Source organism: Bufo bufo, chromosome 9 (genome assembly GCF_905171765.1).
Source record: "Bufo bufo chromosome 9, aBufBuf1.1, whole genome shotgun sequence".
In the NCBI taxonomy this organism is placed as follows: domain Eukaryota; kingdom Metazoa; phylum Chordata; class Amphibia; order Anura; family Bufonidae; genus Bufo; species Bufo bufo.
In genome coordinates this window covers 197,822,887-197,839,370 of record NC_053397.1, presented here as the reverse complement: position 1 = coordinate 197,839,370, position 16,484 = coordinate 197,822,887, and the positions used below count along the sequence as shown (strand labels likewise).

At 44.5% G+C, this 16,484-nt stretch overlaps 2 protein-coding genes across 3 annotated transcripts in view; one reads left to right on the top strand and one right to left on the bottom strand.

Annotated features, from left to right (window-relative positions):
• Window positions 1-6,189, top strand: part of PODN (podocan) — a 56,332-nt gene extending 50,143 nt beyond the window's left edge. The window contains exons 8-11 of the mRNA XM_040407721.1: window positions 261-918; window positions 1,329-1,477; window positions 2,579-2,738; window positions 5,188-6,189. Of these exons, the coding sequence (XP_040263655.1) occupies window positions 261-918; window positions 1,329-1,477; window positions 2,579-2,720 (949 nt within the window). The 3' untranslated portion in view covers window positions 2,721-2,738; window positions 5,188-6,189. The remainder of the gene's footprint in view (window positions 1-260; window positions 919-1,328; window positions 1,478-2,578; window positions 2,739-5,187) is intronic.
• Window positions 6,190-13,392: 7,203 nt separating this feature from the next.
• The window catches only part of SLC1A7 (solute carrier family 1 member 7), a 99,610-nt gene continuing 96,518 nt past the window's right edge, over window positions 13,393-16,484 (bottom strand). For both annotated transcript variants that reach the window (XM_040406985.1, XM_040406986.1), the window contains one exon: window positions 13,393-13,731. In XM_040406985.1, coding sequence (XP_040262919.1) covers window positions 13,507-13,731 — 225 coding nt within the window. In that variant the 3' untranslated portion in view covers window positions 13,393-13,506. The remainder of the gene's footprint in view (window positions 13,732-16,484) is intronic.

Below are 16,484 nucleotides of genomic sequence, written 5' to 3'. Positions count from 1 at the left end.
CTGGATGAAAGCCTTTTTTTCTTAAAGAGGCAGAGCAGCCGAGGGTGCAAATGGCAACAAGACGTCTTGTCACCCATTTTGCAATTCTAAGTCGCATTGGCGATCATTTTGGTCGCCATCTGGAGCACTGGATATATTTGCATTTTAAGGGGTCTTGAGGGCCCTTCAGTTTTCTTTCATCTTTAAGTCTATTATGTTCCTAATAAATGTCATAGATCATTATTTTCTTACTTTTTCAAAGGTTATTCTTGTCACTTTAGGAATCTAAACAGATTGGAGTACCTTGACCTTTCAAGCAATAACTTGACACACATTCCCAGCGGACTACCCCGTAACATTGTAATACTTCACCTGGAAAAAAATTCAATCAGGAGTATCTCTAATAACGTTTTGATTCAGATTAGAAATCTGGAGTATCTTTTGCTTCACAACAACAAGCTGAGGGCCCGAGGAATTCATCCGTCAGCCTTCCTTGGTTTAAAGAAGCTGCACACTCTTCATATCTACAACAATTTGTTAGAGAAGGTACCTGCAGGACTTCCACGCAGGGTGAAGACGCTCATGCTCCTTCACAATCAGATCACTGGTATTTCCAAGGATGATTTTGCCACTACTTACCTCCTTGAGGACCTGAACCTGAGATACAACAAAATCCTGAGCAGCGCGGTGCATAAGGACGCTTTCCGCAAACTGAGGCTCCTCAAGACCTTGGAGCTCTCTGGTAACTTTTTGAGATCTGTACCACATGGACTCCCCAAGAATTTGGAAATTCTGAGACTAAATGATAATGAAATTAGCTCAATACCACAAGACACACTGGCCGGGATGTCGAAACTTAAAGAACTTTATCTGAAAAACAATAAACTCAAGATCAGCTCCATCTACATCGGGGCTTGGGTAGAGCTCAGTAGCCTCCAGGTGAGGTAGCTCTTCAAACCTCAAAGTTCGCTCCCCATAAGAGTACATAGGTGGTGTTGCATGACAACCAATGTCTTAGAGCAAAGTAGAGTGACTGGCCTGAGCATTTTGCAGAAATTCTGACTAAGAAGAAGTCTTGATGTTTGTTTACCTCTTCCTACCCTTTCGTGGGCCTTTGGTCAATTCCCCATCCCCATGTTTGCTTACAAAGTAGATCCTCTGGTTCTTTCTAATCAAGAGTACAGGGGGTGGAATTAGTGAGAGATGGGCTCCATCTTTCAAAGGATCCCATAGCAGCCTCATGGGCTGCAACTGAGATCCATGAGAAACAAGCATGTTGCTAATGTGTTAGTATAGATTACATGTGTCTACATACTTGGTCATCAAGAAATCTGCTTCTCTACTTTCAGCTACTTGACTTGTCAGGAAACCTGCTGTCTTATGTCCCCCCGGATCTTCCAGAGAGTCTTGAATATCTGTATCTTCAAAGTAACAAGATCAGTACGGTCCCTGACAGCGCCTTCCAGTCCACGCCTAACTTAAAGGGTATTTTCCTCAGGTAACACAATATGATGTCTTGAATTAAAATGTCATCAAGAGGGTTGTGTCGCCCTTAAATATTATTTTAATATCATTCAGCATGAAAAACAAGTTTGTATTCTAATTTTCTTTATGTTACAAAAATGACCAACTTTTGAGAGATTCTCTGTACTTCATTATAATGGCGTCCTACTGAGGTGGTCGCACATGCTCAATTCCAGCCTTCAACAGCCACCAGTCATATGTACAGTTAGAAGCTGTGACAGTTACATGGAGAGAGCTGCAGCAGAAAGGACAAACCCCTGTGAAAGGACATGCCTCTTGAGAAAGGATACACCCACTGAGCTGTTATAGGGAGAGAGCTGCAGCGGAATGGACACGCCTCCTGGACTGTGATAGGGAGAAATCTGTGCAGAATGGAAACACCCCCTGAGCTGTGTTAGGGAAAGAGCTGCAGATGAAAGGAAACACTTCCTGGGTAGTGATAAGGTGAGAACTGCAGCAGAAAGGACAAACCCCCTGAGCTGTGATAGGGAGAGAACTGCAGCTGAAAGGACATGTCCTCTTAGCCGCAGCAGAAAAGACACTTCTCCTGAGCTGTCCACCCGAATAGAATGTAGCAGAGCAATTAAAGTAATGAATAAGGAGATCTCTGGATCCATGTGAGGTACAGGGCTGGTCTAATTTTCATTTTTTACTTTAAAGAGGTTCTGCAGTTCGTTTAAACTGATGATCTATCCTCTGGATAGATCATCAGCATCTGTCTGATCGGCGGGCGTCCGACACCCAGGATTCCCACTGATCAGCTGTTTGAGAAGGCAGCGGCGCTCCAGGAGCACCGCGGCCTTCTCACTGTTTACGGCAGGCCCAGTGACGTCACGACTTGTATCCACTGGCCTGGGCGCGGCTAAGCTCTGTTCACTTGAATGGAGCTTAGCCGTGCCCAGGCCAGTTGATACAAGTCGTGACTTCACTGGGCCTGAGGTAAACAGTGAGAAGTCAGCGGCGCTCAAAAAGCTGATCAGATGCTGATGATCTATCCAGAGGATAGATCATCTGTTTAAACAAACTACAGAACCCATTTAATACTGTGGTTTCCAAAACTTTTTTTTTTTTGCAGGTTCAATACGTTAACTCTTGAGTCAGTGATGGAGTCCGCCTTCCAGGGACTGGAGAAGCTGCAAGTGTTAGACATTGAGAACAATCTAGCTTTCAAAGTCACCAAGAAGAAGAAAGAAGAAGAAACAGACAATGATGACTAAGACCAAAAAGTAACTGTGGTAAGTATCAGTATAAAAATGTTTTAATTATAACATGAACTCACTTGCTGATGTTGGTCATGAGAAAGGGGACCTCATTCCATTTTTTGCTATGGGGCCTCATTATTAATAGTTACACCCCTAAGTCAATCCACACTTATTGACAAAAACAAAACTCACCAAGAAGGAGTTGAATGAAACTTTCTATGTGTGAATGTAATGATGATATGGAAGAGATTACAATATTAGTGTGTTTATTGGGAAAAACTGTACAATTACAAGGAGGCTCAAGGGGCCTTTTGGGTATCCTGTGGCCTGGATACAAGATGAGGTATGGTTGGGCACGGAGGCACACAGTATGGTATCCTGCGGCACATTTGCCCATAGATGTTACAGCTGGGCCTGTAAATCCTTCACACTTGTAGGTTGCTGAAGCTGAAGTCCCATAAATGCTTGATTGGTGATAAATCTGGTGACTGGGCAGCCAAGGAAGTCTTCTGATCTGGCTGAGATGTTCCTGGGAAACTCTTGCTATGTGTGGGCGAGCATTATCCTGCTGAAAAATGCCATTTGGAAGCCCCACCATGAGAGCCAACCCATGTGGCCACAGGATGTCCTGCTCTTATGTCCCTCATATCACTACTAGGGGTGGCCGACTGTCGTATGCAATGGCTCCCCAGATCATCACACCAGCAGTTGGGGCGTGGTGTGTCGCTCCACAGCAAGACCACGAGACTGCCATACTCGACCCAATCGTCGTCTGATCCCAGAATCAAAATTTGCCTCTAAAGACAATATGGTTCCAGTCCACAGCAGTCCAGGTTTCTCGTTCACGACACCACTGCAAATGACGGCAACTGTGGCTGGCTGTCAGTGCAAGGAGATGTAATGGGCGCTTTGACACCAAGTTTTCTTCTGCTCAGTGCCTGAAAATGGTCCTGGCAGAGACAGGGGTGTGTAATGAAGGTGCCGCCTATGACTGGATGGTGGACAACAAATCTGTGGGAGCTACTCGTGTTTATCGTCATATCAATCAATTATTTCTACTGGTGGGCTGTCCAGAGCCTGTAACCACTGCTCACAACATTTCCTAACACCTAGGTCAGAACGGCCTAGATGGTGGGTAGTTCATTGAAAATGACTATCCTGCTTCTCTGAGTTCAATGATGTGCACCCTATTAAGGTCTTTCAACTGGGCAAAATGTCTTGAGGTGCACGGTAAAGGCATGTGTCTACTGTTTCTCACCAAGAAAAGTAGCCTACCCAAAAAGTAGCCTCTAAGAGCCTTTTTATAGGGTAGCGGAGGAAGCACTTTTATGCCCTCTTGTGGCAAGACCTTGTGTCTAATCAGACCTGTAATCATTTACATTTCTGCCTAAGACAGTCAGACGGCCTAGGCACAGCTCAGCCCAATTGAAGTGACTGGGGCTGAGGTGCGATACCAGGCACAGCCGCTATACAATGTATGGTCCTCTGCTTGGTAAGGCCGTGGTGCTACTGCAAGCGTCAGTGCAATCTCAAAACAGCTGATTGGCGGGAGTCCCTGGTGCCGGACCTCCACTGATCAGATACTGATAACCTATCCAGAGGGTAGGTCATCAGTGAAAAAGTCTCAGACAACCCCTTTAAGAGTCACTCAAAGCAGGACTTTGTGTAATGATGTCTTAGTGAGCGCACTATTGAAGAACATAGAGTATGGTTCACTAGAGTTTTCTGACAAATTCAGTTGTGTTCCTGTTCATGGTGTTTATTTCCTGCTTGTGTGGCCTCCTGTACACTCAACAGATGGTTATCGACCCCTCCTCTTCCCTCTCCTTGACTAGTGCTCACATGTCTCCTGTCTTCACTGCTCCCTGGTTCTCCCTTTCCCTCTATAGTTCTCTGGAGGGATTGTGTTTATCATGCTGGGCAGCAGAACTGTTTTGCAGGTCTGTGTTATGTGAAAAGACAGCAAGTAATTACAGCACTACATTATACCGTGTAATGGAGAGGCATATAGGAAGCTGTAAATAGAGGCAATGTCTGTGAGAGGGGAGAGGAATCATGGGAAATGCAGTCCTTTACATGGTTATCCCATGCACTGCAAGCCCTAGCAGCATCAAAACAAAGGTACAGCACAGAGCTGGGCAAGATAATAAAATTAATAACTACTTTTTGAACCATGGTGGCATCATCTGGTGAGCATACAGAACACATAGATATTTTTCTATGTTATATTAACTCAAATGGCTGCCATTAGCAATTTCAGGGCCACAAACAGTTATACATTTGGAGTCATCTTCAATCTTTTGGCTGTTTTTGCATCTACTGTAAATGATGAACATTTAAATTGAAATCCTTAATGTAATGAGCTGCTCTTAATGGCATCTTCTGGAAGCCACTGACAGTAATAATTCCAATACTTCCATGATGGCAACCCTGGTTCCCACTGTACAAGACAAAAAGTGAATCTTGCCTTTCCTACTTTTAGGCTTTGCCTTCTATCAACTCCTCTCAACTAGCTTTGCTGAACGTTGTGGATTCCTCCAGAAGTGAAAGAACAAAGAAGACCCTCATTCAATCAACACAAGAGTAATGTCTGCCATGGACCGTGCAAAAGCTGGCTTTTGTTATATTTTTTATATTTCATTTCGGATTTATCTGTAAATCAGTAGATGGCTGAAGCTTCTAATCTCCTGGACTAGCAGAATCTCATAATGTCCTGTTATTGAAGTGTTCACACAGCTGACGTAAATTATTTTTATAGCTATCATTATTCTTATGATATTGTATGATAAAAATACCATGTATTGCTACCCAGTGTAAAAGGGCTGTGCAGTCCTATGTAAATAAAACATACTTTCTTTATAATGAAGAGTTCTGCAACTTTCTAATATATTTGTTTTTCAATTCCTCACCATCACAGCTGAGAGTCTGTTACAATGTATGCACATTAGGTAGCTCTCTGTGAACTAAACAGTTGCAACTGGCTTTTACAATATGCCTAAACTGATACATTGTATATGGCTGTGTTCACATCAGAGATTCCATCATATTTGATGGGAAGAGTAGCGCAGCATGCAGTGCTATACTTTTCCTCAAAATGATGGACAGTATAAGGGCACCTGATGGACTCCATTATAAGTCAATAGTGGCCATCATGCAACCATTGGTGGCCATCATGCAATGGAGTGGAACTCCGACTTTTTCAGGTTTTCTACTCCTCTAACGCAACAGAAAACCAGAATGCCAACGTAGACATGAACTCAGCCTTAGACATGCTTGTCTAAAAGCATTGCCTCGACTGGATACATGATAACTCACTCTCAAACAATAATGTTTCCATTCCATGACAGGAAGCAGATATTTTAAAGGGCCTCTGTCAGCAGATTTGTCCCTATGACACTGGCTGACCTGTTACATGTGCACTTGACAGCTGAAGGCATCTGTGTTGGCCCCATGTTCATATGTGCCCGCATTGCTGAGAAAAAGAATGTTTTAATATATGCAAATGAGCCTCTAGGAGCAACGGGGGCGTTGTCATTACACCTAGAGGCTCTGCTCTCTGCAACTGCTGCAATCTCTCTACTTTGACAGGGCCAGGCAGTGAAAACATCATCATGCCTTCCTGCCCCTGTCAATCAAACTGCAGAGGGCATGGCAGTTGTAGAGATAGCAGAACCTCTAGGTGTAACGGTAACGCCCCTGTTGCTCCTAGAGGCTCATTTGCATATAATAAAACAATATTTTTCTCAGCAATGCGGGCACATATGAACATGGAACTAACACAGATGCCTTCAGCTGCCAAGTGCACATGTAACAGGTCAGCCAGTGTCATAGGTACAAAACTGCTGACAGATGCCCTCTAAAAATGGTGAGAATCTGAAACACAAACTATAACAGAAAGTTGCATTGCAAAGAAAGTTTAAAGTTGCTGTTAGGAGCTGAATCCTGTTAGCCATGGTGAAGATCATCCTATCAGCATAATTATGAGCGTTTATAGGGCTGCATTGATTTCAAGGGGTTTTCCAGAAGTTTAAAGTGTAACTGTCATATTTTTTTTTTTATTTGCTAGTTTATTAGAGCTCGGCATGTATACCTGAATGAGTCTGTCAATGATTGCCAAAAGATCTGTAATTACCTTATAATAACAGCTTTCATTAATGTCCCCTGTCCCTTTCCACTGCTCCCTTAAAAGACAGTTGCTATGGCTTGTCTGTCTCCGGCTAAGAAGACAGGAAGACGGAGGGGCGGTCCTTCACACTGAATGCCTGCATTAGGCTTCAGAGTGAGGAGGCGTGTCTCTCAGTAATCCAATCTGATTGGCTGGCAGGGAGCTGCTGGCTACAGCAAGTGTGTATGGGAAGTCAGGGAAAGCAGTGTTGGCCTCAGAGAACTGGCAGAGGAGCCACCTTGAGAAGGTCCTCATATTGTAAATGTTTAAACAGCCGTAACTAAGGGAAAAACTTAAGGAAAACAGTGGTATGTGAAGAAACTAAAGATTGCCTTATGCATAATGCTGCTGCAGCAGTAACATATGCTAAAATTGTTTTTTTGATGAAAACCTGACAGTTACCCTTTAATATTGATAAGCTATACTTAGGGTAGGTCATCAATATATGTAATTGGTGGCGGAACCCCCTGCTGATTGAAGAGGCCTTGGGGCTGCAGCCTCTTCCTAGGCCAATGAAGTCACGTTCGCGGTCACATGGCCTAGGTGCAGCTCAGTACCATTCAAGTGAATGGTCCTGAGCTGCCATACCAAGCACAGCCACTACGCAATGTACGGCGCTGTACTATGAGGAGGCTCCAAACACTTCAAACAGCTGATCAATGGCAGTGCCGGGTGTTGGACCCCTACCAATCAGATATTGATGACCTATAGGTCATTAATATTTTACTGAAAGAAAACCGCTTTAACTCTTTAGCAGCCTAATGTAGATGCTTCTTCATCTACATATGGGAAGGGGCTTCCCCACCCTGGAGCCTTAGTAATATACTACATCGGGGCCTGCAAAATATGATGGTATGCATGGTAGACTGACTTTATATGAAGAATTGTCATGAGTCTTATTCAATACAAAGTAATGCTGGTCATACACAATGTGATTATGTCAGAAAATGGCTTGTGTCTTGCAAAATGTCTGTGAGATTGTGAGTAGCATGGAATATATGTGATGAAAAGAAAAGGTCTACTTCCTTCAATCAGGTAGGCATGTCATCATGAAGAATATTTCCTTTAGGGCTCATGCTCACGAACGTAACGGCTCTGTGCCCATGCTGCGGACCGCAAATTGCGGTCCGCAATGCACCGGCACTGACCGTGGGGCAGCGGCATGCGGATCGCGGACCCATTCACTTACTTGAATGGGGTCCGCGATCCGCATCCGACTGTCCGCACCGCAAAAAAGTAGCGCATGCACTACTTGTTTGCGGTGCGGAGGCACGGCCAGAAACACCATGGAAGCACTCCGTAGTGCTTCTGTGGGGTTTCCGATCCATGCTTCTGCACCGAGTCAAGTGAATGGGTCCGCATCCGTGATGTGAGGTGTGCACAGCCAGTGCCCTGTGTATTGCGGACCCGCCGTATGCGGGCTGCAATACGGCCATGGTGGGGCAACGGCCGTGTGCACGAGCCCTAACTCTGGTCCAAGTTTCCAAGGGGCACTGTGCAAAGTTGGTACCTAAAATAACAAAATGACGGCAGGTTTACATACCGTGCAGGGGAAGTTACCGAAAACACGACCCCTTCTCTGCAACTATTGGCTGAAGCTGCACCTCATAGACTTCCTTTTCTGCCCACTCCTGCATCCATTCTGCATCTAATATTGTAAATACTCAAAGTCTCAAAACTCAAAATACTAGAGTTTCACTTTAAGGACAATCTGTGCAAAATCCTCCTGTGTATTCACCGCAATAGACCATGGGCAGGTGTAGTTTCTGGGGGGAAATAAAGCTCAGACAACTTCTTTAAGTCATAGAACAGAGGGAAAAAGCCTTGCTGGGGTACAATGAGGTGTTTTGAGGCACCACCTGAATTGCAGTAAGAAAAGTTGACAGGAGATTAGAAGATTTGAAATAATGTTGACGAATCTTAAAGGGGTTTTCCAAGAGATTTTTTTACTGATGACCTTCTGTGCTACTGAGAGCGCCGCAGCCTTCTTAAACAGCTGATCGTCAGGGGTCCCAGGTGTCGGACCCCCACTGATCTGTTGCACCATGCAGATGGTATGGTTAGAACTGGGCACAAACCATATGAAACAATGGGTCCATCATGCCATGTGTAAGTCATTTAGGCTTGTGGTGGTGGGATGTCATGGGGTGGCTAGCTCAACTCATTTAAATGCCCACAGATTACTCGATTACATACATTTATGGCCCGTCTACTTATTTTCTAATGGTTGCCAGCATGATGCTGCTCCTTCTCATGTGGTATGTGGCCTCAGACATGAAGATGAGTTCAGTATACTCCAAGGACCTGCAAAGCCACCAGATCTCAATGCAATAAAACACCTTCAGGAAGCGTTAGCAGGAGATTTATAGCATGGATGGGAGCATGGACTACAATATTTAACTGCTTCCAGAACGCCCATGTCTTTAGGCATTGGACTGGTCCACATCTGGTTTTGTAGAGACGTTCCCAAATACCTTTGCAGAGACTACAGCTGCAGGAAAGCCAATTGCCAGAGGCACTCTCTTATATGAGCCATTTTTGTAAGACCGTGTGTGGTACTACAGGGCTGGTTTTTTTTCAACATACAGTTATGAACAGCAGAGTTAGGTATCTAGGGGTAAAATATAAGTGCTTGTCTATACTGTTTTGCAGATTACAGGAAAGTATCAGCCTTGAAGGAGTAATTTCAGGTTCCCCTATACAAAAGGTTATTGTAAGCCAAACCCACCCTTTTTGGATGTACTGGCCAACGATCTAATGTGTATGTGAAGCTACTGACTCTCTAAACACAAGGCGTCAGTAAAGAGAAGCATTGGACACCTTGAAATTTAGGACACAATCCTTTTGTTCTCCCGGTAGACAAGCCACGACCAGTAGCATTTGCAGTGATGAGCAGCTAAACAGAGCAGAGAAGGCAGCGCTCATACGGAAAAAAAGCAGACAACCCCTTTAAAGACATACTTGGAAAATATTAAATACAGCGCTACAGAACATACAGGGTCATACAGCGCCACTTATGTACCTCTTACATCCAGTGACTTCTCTTCTCTGATGTAAATATTCTCTTTCCTCTTCTTCTCCTTTTAGACCAGACCGCCATGGTGACTTCTTTCAGCCGCGCCTCGTCTCTGCAGAGTTTAACAAACAGACATCTTACTTTCCTACTTTTCCATCCTCCTCCTCACCTTCTTAACACCCCATCCTGCCACCTTCAATACTGCGTCCACTGTGCACCCCAATACTTTCCTGCAGAAACAGTCCCACTGAAAATACTGGTACCACACAGAGCGTCAGTACAAAAACACCCCTTTATATTGTGCGACAGTACAAAAAATACCCCTTTAAGATCAGACCCCTATATAAAACCCTAAATAAGATCCCCCATCTCAGACCAAACCCCCTTTAGACCTCTATGTCAGACCCGCGTTTTAGACCTCAGATCAGACCCCCATTAGACCTCCATGTAAGACCCTGACCCAATATCAGACCTCAGATAAGACCCCCATTAGACCTCTAGACCCCCAATCAGACCCCCATTAGACCTCCAGACCCCCAATCAGATGTCTATACCCCCATTAGACCTCTCCAGACCCCCAGTCAGATCTCCAGACCCCCCATTAGACCTCTCCAGGCCCCCAATCAGATGTCTATATCCCCATTAGACCTCTTAAGACCCCCAGTCAGACCTCCAGACCCCCCATTAGACCTCCCCAGACCCCCAGTCAGACCTTCAGACCCCCCATTAGACCTCTCCAGACCCCCAGTCAGACGTCCAAACTCCCCATTAGACCTCTCCGGATCCCCAATCAGATGTCTATACACCCATTAGACCACTCTAGACCCCCAGTCAGACCTCCAGACCCCCCATTAGACCTCTCCAGACCCCCAGTCAGACCTTCAGACTCCCCATTAGACCTCTCCAGACCACCAGTCAGACCTTTAGACTCCCCATTAGACTTCTCCAGACCCCCAGTCGGACCTTTAGACCCCCATTAGACCTCTCCAGACCCCCCAGTCAGACCACTTCAGACCCCCCAAGTGACACCACTCCAGACCCCCAATGAGACCTCCAGAATCGCCATTAGACCCCTCCAGACCCCTAGTCAGACCACTTCAGACCCCCAGTAAGATCTCCAGACTCCCCATTAAACCTCTCCAGACCCCCAATAAGACCTCCATATCAGACCTCAGATCACACTGTAAAATAATAAAATAACTTACCTCTCCTGTCTCCTGCCTCCACTCTCCCTGTCCTGGCTCTCCTCTCAGGGCCCGCGCTGCACAGTCACCTGACCTCCTGCAGCGTCAGGTCAGAGTGCGCTCTGTACATCCTGACGCTGCAGGCAGCCAGGACACAGCAGCGCGGGACCTGAGAAGAGTGAGCAGGAGGAGGGGTAAGTACATTGCTCACAGCGCCTCACTCCCGCCTCCTCCTCCTGAATACTAGTGAGCGCTTCCATTATGGAAGCACTTACTAGTATTCCCTTTATAAGATACACTGCATCTTATAAAGGGAGAAGTACAGTACCACTGGCAAGGGGGCCTCCCAGGTCCCCCTGGCTTAGAGGCCCAGCGGCAACTGCGACCCCTATAGCTACGCCACTGCTTGGCAGAACCCATATGTACCTGTATCGGGAGACGGGAGAGTTAGCTGTCAGCCAAATGAGCGTTCAGTCGACAGTTACTGAAGGTGTGTGGGCGCCTTTCTAGTGTAGCCCACGGGTGATAGATGTTGCTCAAACACAGTTCATGAAGTCAAATCAATCATCTATCGCCTTCAATACTGTTCGAGGCCCAGAGCGCTGGAAGGAACACAACAAAAAGGCAAGGTATTTCCATTTAATTTTATTACCTAAAAAAGAGATAAACAAAACCAAAAGAAACAAAATTGTCCTCATTGAATTGTGCCTTCTACTTTCGTGTATCTCTGTAATAACAGGCGACCAGGAGTCAAATCTTACCAACTCCATCATTTTACTGTACAAGCAGCAATGGAAAGACTTTGGTGTCATAGGTCCTTGCAATCACCGTCAAATGACTTTCAATAATAAAATTCAATTGATACACTCATTAGTGTTTCCATGTCTCGAAACGGACGCATCCAACATGTCACTTGACTTTTTGCTTTTAGACCAGACTTAAAAGTTTTACTGGTGTTTGATATTAATGGCCTATCCTTGGCATAGGTCATCAATATCACAGTGGGGGTCTGACATTTAGCACCCCCGCCGATCAGCGCCACGGACTCCTTGCAGCTTACCAGGCACAGATACGTCCATCAGATAGCGGCTGTGCTTGGTAGTGCACATCAGTCCCATTCACTTGAAGGGGACAGTTGCACATAATGTGATGTTACTGGCCTACGAAGAGTCTGCATCACGCCGTGACGGGGGTCCAGGGAGTCGGACTCCCACCAATCAGATACTATTCTGATTGAACTATTCTGAGGATGAGCCATCAATATCAAAATCTCAGACAACCCCTTTAATGAGGTTTAATAAAGGTATTAAAACATGGCTGCTTTCTTCCAAAAGCAGCACTTCACCTGTCGATGAATTGTGTCTGGTATTGCGAGTAAGCTCCACCGAAGCGAATGGGCTGAGGTGCGATACCACAGACAACCTGTTGACAGATAAGGCGCTGTTTTTGGAAAAAGGCAGCTATGTTTTTATAATGCTGTAGAAACTCCTTTAAAAGCTATGTACACCTTTGGGGGCATTTTTTTTATTATTGTATTGTACTTATTTTGAGCTAAAAAGAATTTTTTCAATTGGTCTTTATTAAAAATATGGAGCCTTTTTTGTGTACATTGTTGAGATGCTGTAATAGCAGCCTGTGGATTTTCTGTCTTTTCCATCATTTGGGGAGCTGACGGGCTCCTTACCTCTGCTCTCTGACATTATAAAAACTTATTATAGTTCAGTTCTTATCTTTCTGATAAGAATGTGGCTTAAATAAGTGTCTATGACCTCTTAGTAGTTTAGAGATAAGGATTATTAGATGACCAGCACAAGGTAAAAAGTACCAGTCACACAGTTAGAAAAACAGTTAAGCCTTTGTGACAGAACAGCTCAATATTTTTAATAAAGGCCATTGTACATATGGTCTTCACCTAAGATCTCTGGTTGCCTCTACTTGATCATCACATTACAACTTTAATCCCATAGAATTCATATTAAAATAGATAAATGGCCATAAAACATACAAGACACAGCACAGTGAAGTGTTATTTCAAGAGGAGGATTGTAGGCACCATTCTGTTTCTACTCTACACACAAATATATCACATTTTATAAAATGTATTTTACCAAATGAGGTTAGTCATGTAAACATCCTTATCTCCTTCATATATCTGCACTGAGGATTATCTGGAGTTAACTATGGTGGCAACTGGATGGTATTGTACATAATGGAAACCTGACATCTCCAGCGTCTGCATGCTTCTAACTGTGAGATCATTCCAAGTTGGCAGTGAGTTTATAGCATAGTCCTTCGAATAAAGAACCAGGTATTCTGCTTTGTTTGACTGATGTGCCACCTTTTGTAGGTGATGTGATGAACATCATTCGCATCCCACCTCCAGGTGTAAGTTGATGTAGGACCTGCTCTGTCTCTAGAGGAGTCCATAACCTGTGGTTACACATTCGTCTCAAGTTCGCTGATCTCTATCGTACAGTGATCTTTTTCTGTGCATTTTTTGGAAGGTTCAGGAGCTTCAGGCTCAGGATCCACTTGAACTTGGTGAAACTCTTGTTCCGTGTGAGAAAGGTGAGGGGCGCTGCGGCTTTTCACGCATCCATTCCGTTGGTACGCCATGATCTGGTGGATACTTATAGGCTTGGTCTCACATATGAGAGGCACCTGGATAACACACACACACAACCGTTACTGGAAAGTATGAAAACAATAAGACGCAACGTATAGTGGACATAGTCAGATGAGTCATTGAACAACTTGGTCTAAAACAGTAGTGGTCTGCCAGACCAAATGTGACCCTTGACTTCAACAAAAGACCACGCGTCACTCGTCGCTCTCCTTAAAGAGACCAGTTGTGTATGAAGACTTATTGGTAATGCTCCATGGGGAAAAAAATAGACAGGTATATTCCAGGAGATGGTTCTCTTTCACCTGGGAGATAACTCTTTACATATGTTCCTGGTCACAAAGGACATAGTTGTTAAGAACTGATACAAGAATAGCACCAGTACATACTAACAGAAAAAACTGGGTAAGGCCTCTTTCACACTACCATTTTTTTTTTCATTTTGCGGACCGTTTTTTGCGTTCCGTATACGGAACCATTCATTTCAATGGTTCCGCAAAAAAAATGGAATGTACTCCGTATGCATTTCGTTTCCGTATTTCCGTTCCGTTGAAAGATAGAACATGTCCTATATTTGGCCGCAAATCACGTTCCGTGGCTCCATTAAAGTCAATAGGTCCGCAAAAAAAAAGGAATGCAAACGGAAATGCATCCATATGTCTTCCGTATCCGTTCCTTTTTTGCGGAACCATCTATTGAAAATGTTATGCCCAGCCCAATTTTCTCTATGTAATTACTGTATACTGTATATGCCATACGGAAAAACGGAACCGAAACGGAAACACAACGGAAACAAAAAAACGGAAAAACAGATCCGTGAAAAACGGAACGCAAAACACTGAAATCGACATACTGTAGTGTGAAAGAGGCCTAAAACTGACATGGAAAAGGACTTAGGAACAGTTTACTTAAAGGGGTTGTCCACTCTTTCACAAGTGATTGCTTATCAGGATAGGCCACCACTGTGTGATCAGTGCAGGTCCCACATACCACGGTTCTTCTGCAGTAGCTGCAGCGCTGGAACTACACAGCTTGTCTAGTAGACATGATTATTGCAGGGCTGCTCCCATTCACTTCAATAACAACTGCGCTCCAGTAACCAGCTCCGTCCACTACACAACAGATGGAGCTATGTAGTTCTGGTGCTACTGCAGAACTGCTGATTGGCGGGTATGTGGGGTGTCAGACCCAGATACTGATGGCCTATCCTGAGGAAGCACTATCACTTTAACTGTGTACTATAATTTTAAGGGCTCATGCACACAACCGTATATATTTTGCAGTACGCAAAACACAGATTTTTTGGCGGATCTATTGTAACAATGCCTATCCTTGTCCGCAAAAGGGCTTATGCACACGGCTGTAGTTTCTGTCCACAAAAAATGTAGATCGGATGTGGACCCATTCATTTCAATGAAGCTGCAAAAGATATGTCCTCATCCGCACGTTTGTTCCGCGGGCACTAAAATACAAATTGAACATGTTCTATTCTGGTCCATTTTGCAGACAGGGATAGAATATTTCTACAGGAGTTAAAAAAAGAAATGGCGGCATACACACAGCCAGGATCCGTTTTTTGCAGATCCGCGATTTTGAGAACCGCAAAAAACAGCTGTGTGCATGAGTCCTAAGGAAACATTCACATGCCTGTGTAAAAAGTCCATGTGACGGCCATTTTCCTAACCAATGCAGTCTATGGGGCTATTCACATGGCAGTTTTTTTTTAACCGCCAGCGAACAGCAGCCGCCCAAAAGATAGAAATGGGTACACTATGGGAAAAAATAGTTACCTCACCACATGAACACTTGCTCCACAATGGAGGCTGCAGGACCTGACACTCCCAGCGTGATCATGTGACGTCGCAACGCTGGGAGCATCAGATCCTGCTAACAAAAGTGCTGAGCAAGTGTTCCTGCGGATGAGCATTATATACAGTCAGGTCCATAAATATTGGGACATTGACACAATTCTAACATTTTTGGCTCTATACACCACCACAATGGATTTGAAATGAAACGAACAAGATGTGCTTTAACTGCAGACTGTCAGCTTTAATTTGAGGTATTTACATCCAAATCAGGTGAACGGTGCAGGAATTACAGCAGTTTGCATATGTGCCTCCCACTTGTTAAGGAACCAAAAGTAGTGGGACAGAATAATCATCATAAATCAAACTTTCACTTTTTAATACTTGGTTGCAAATCCTTTGCAGTCAATTACAGTCTGAAGTCTGGAACGCATAGACATCACCAGACGCTGGGTTTCATCCCTGGTGATGCTCTGCCAGGCCTCTACTGCAACTGTCTTCAGTTCCTGCTTGTTCTTGGGGCATTTTCCCTTCAGTTTTGTCTTCAGCAAGTGAAATGCATGCTCAACCGGATTCAGGTCCGGTGATTGACTTGGCCATTGCAGAACATTCCACTTTTTTTTCCTTAAAACACTCTTTGGTTGCTTTTGCAGTATGCTTTGGGTCATTGTCCATCTGCACTGTGAAGCGCCATCCAATGAGTTCTGAAGCATTTGGCTGAATATGAGCAGATAATATTGCCCGAAACACTTCAGAATTCATCCTGCTGCTTTTGTCAGCAGTCACATCATCAATAAATACAAGAGAAGCAGTTCCATTGGCAGCCATACATGCCCACGCCATGACACTACCACCACCATGCTTCACTGATGAGGTGGTATGCTTAGGATGATGAGAAGTTCCTTTCCTTCTCCATACTCTTTTCTTCCCATCACTCTGGTGCAAGTTGATCTTGGTCTCATCTGTCCAGAGGATGTTGTTCC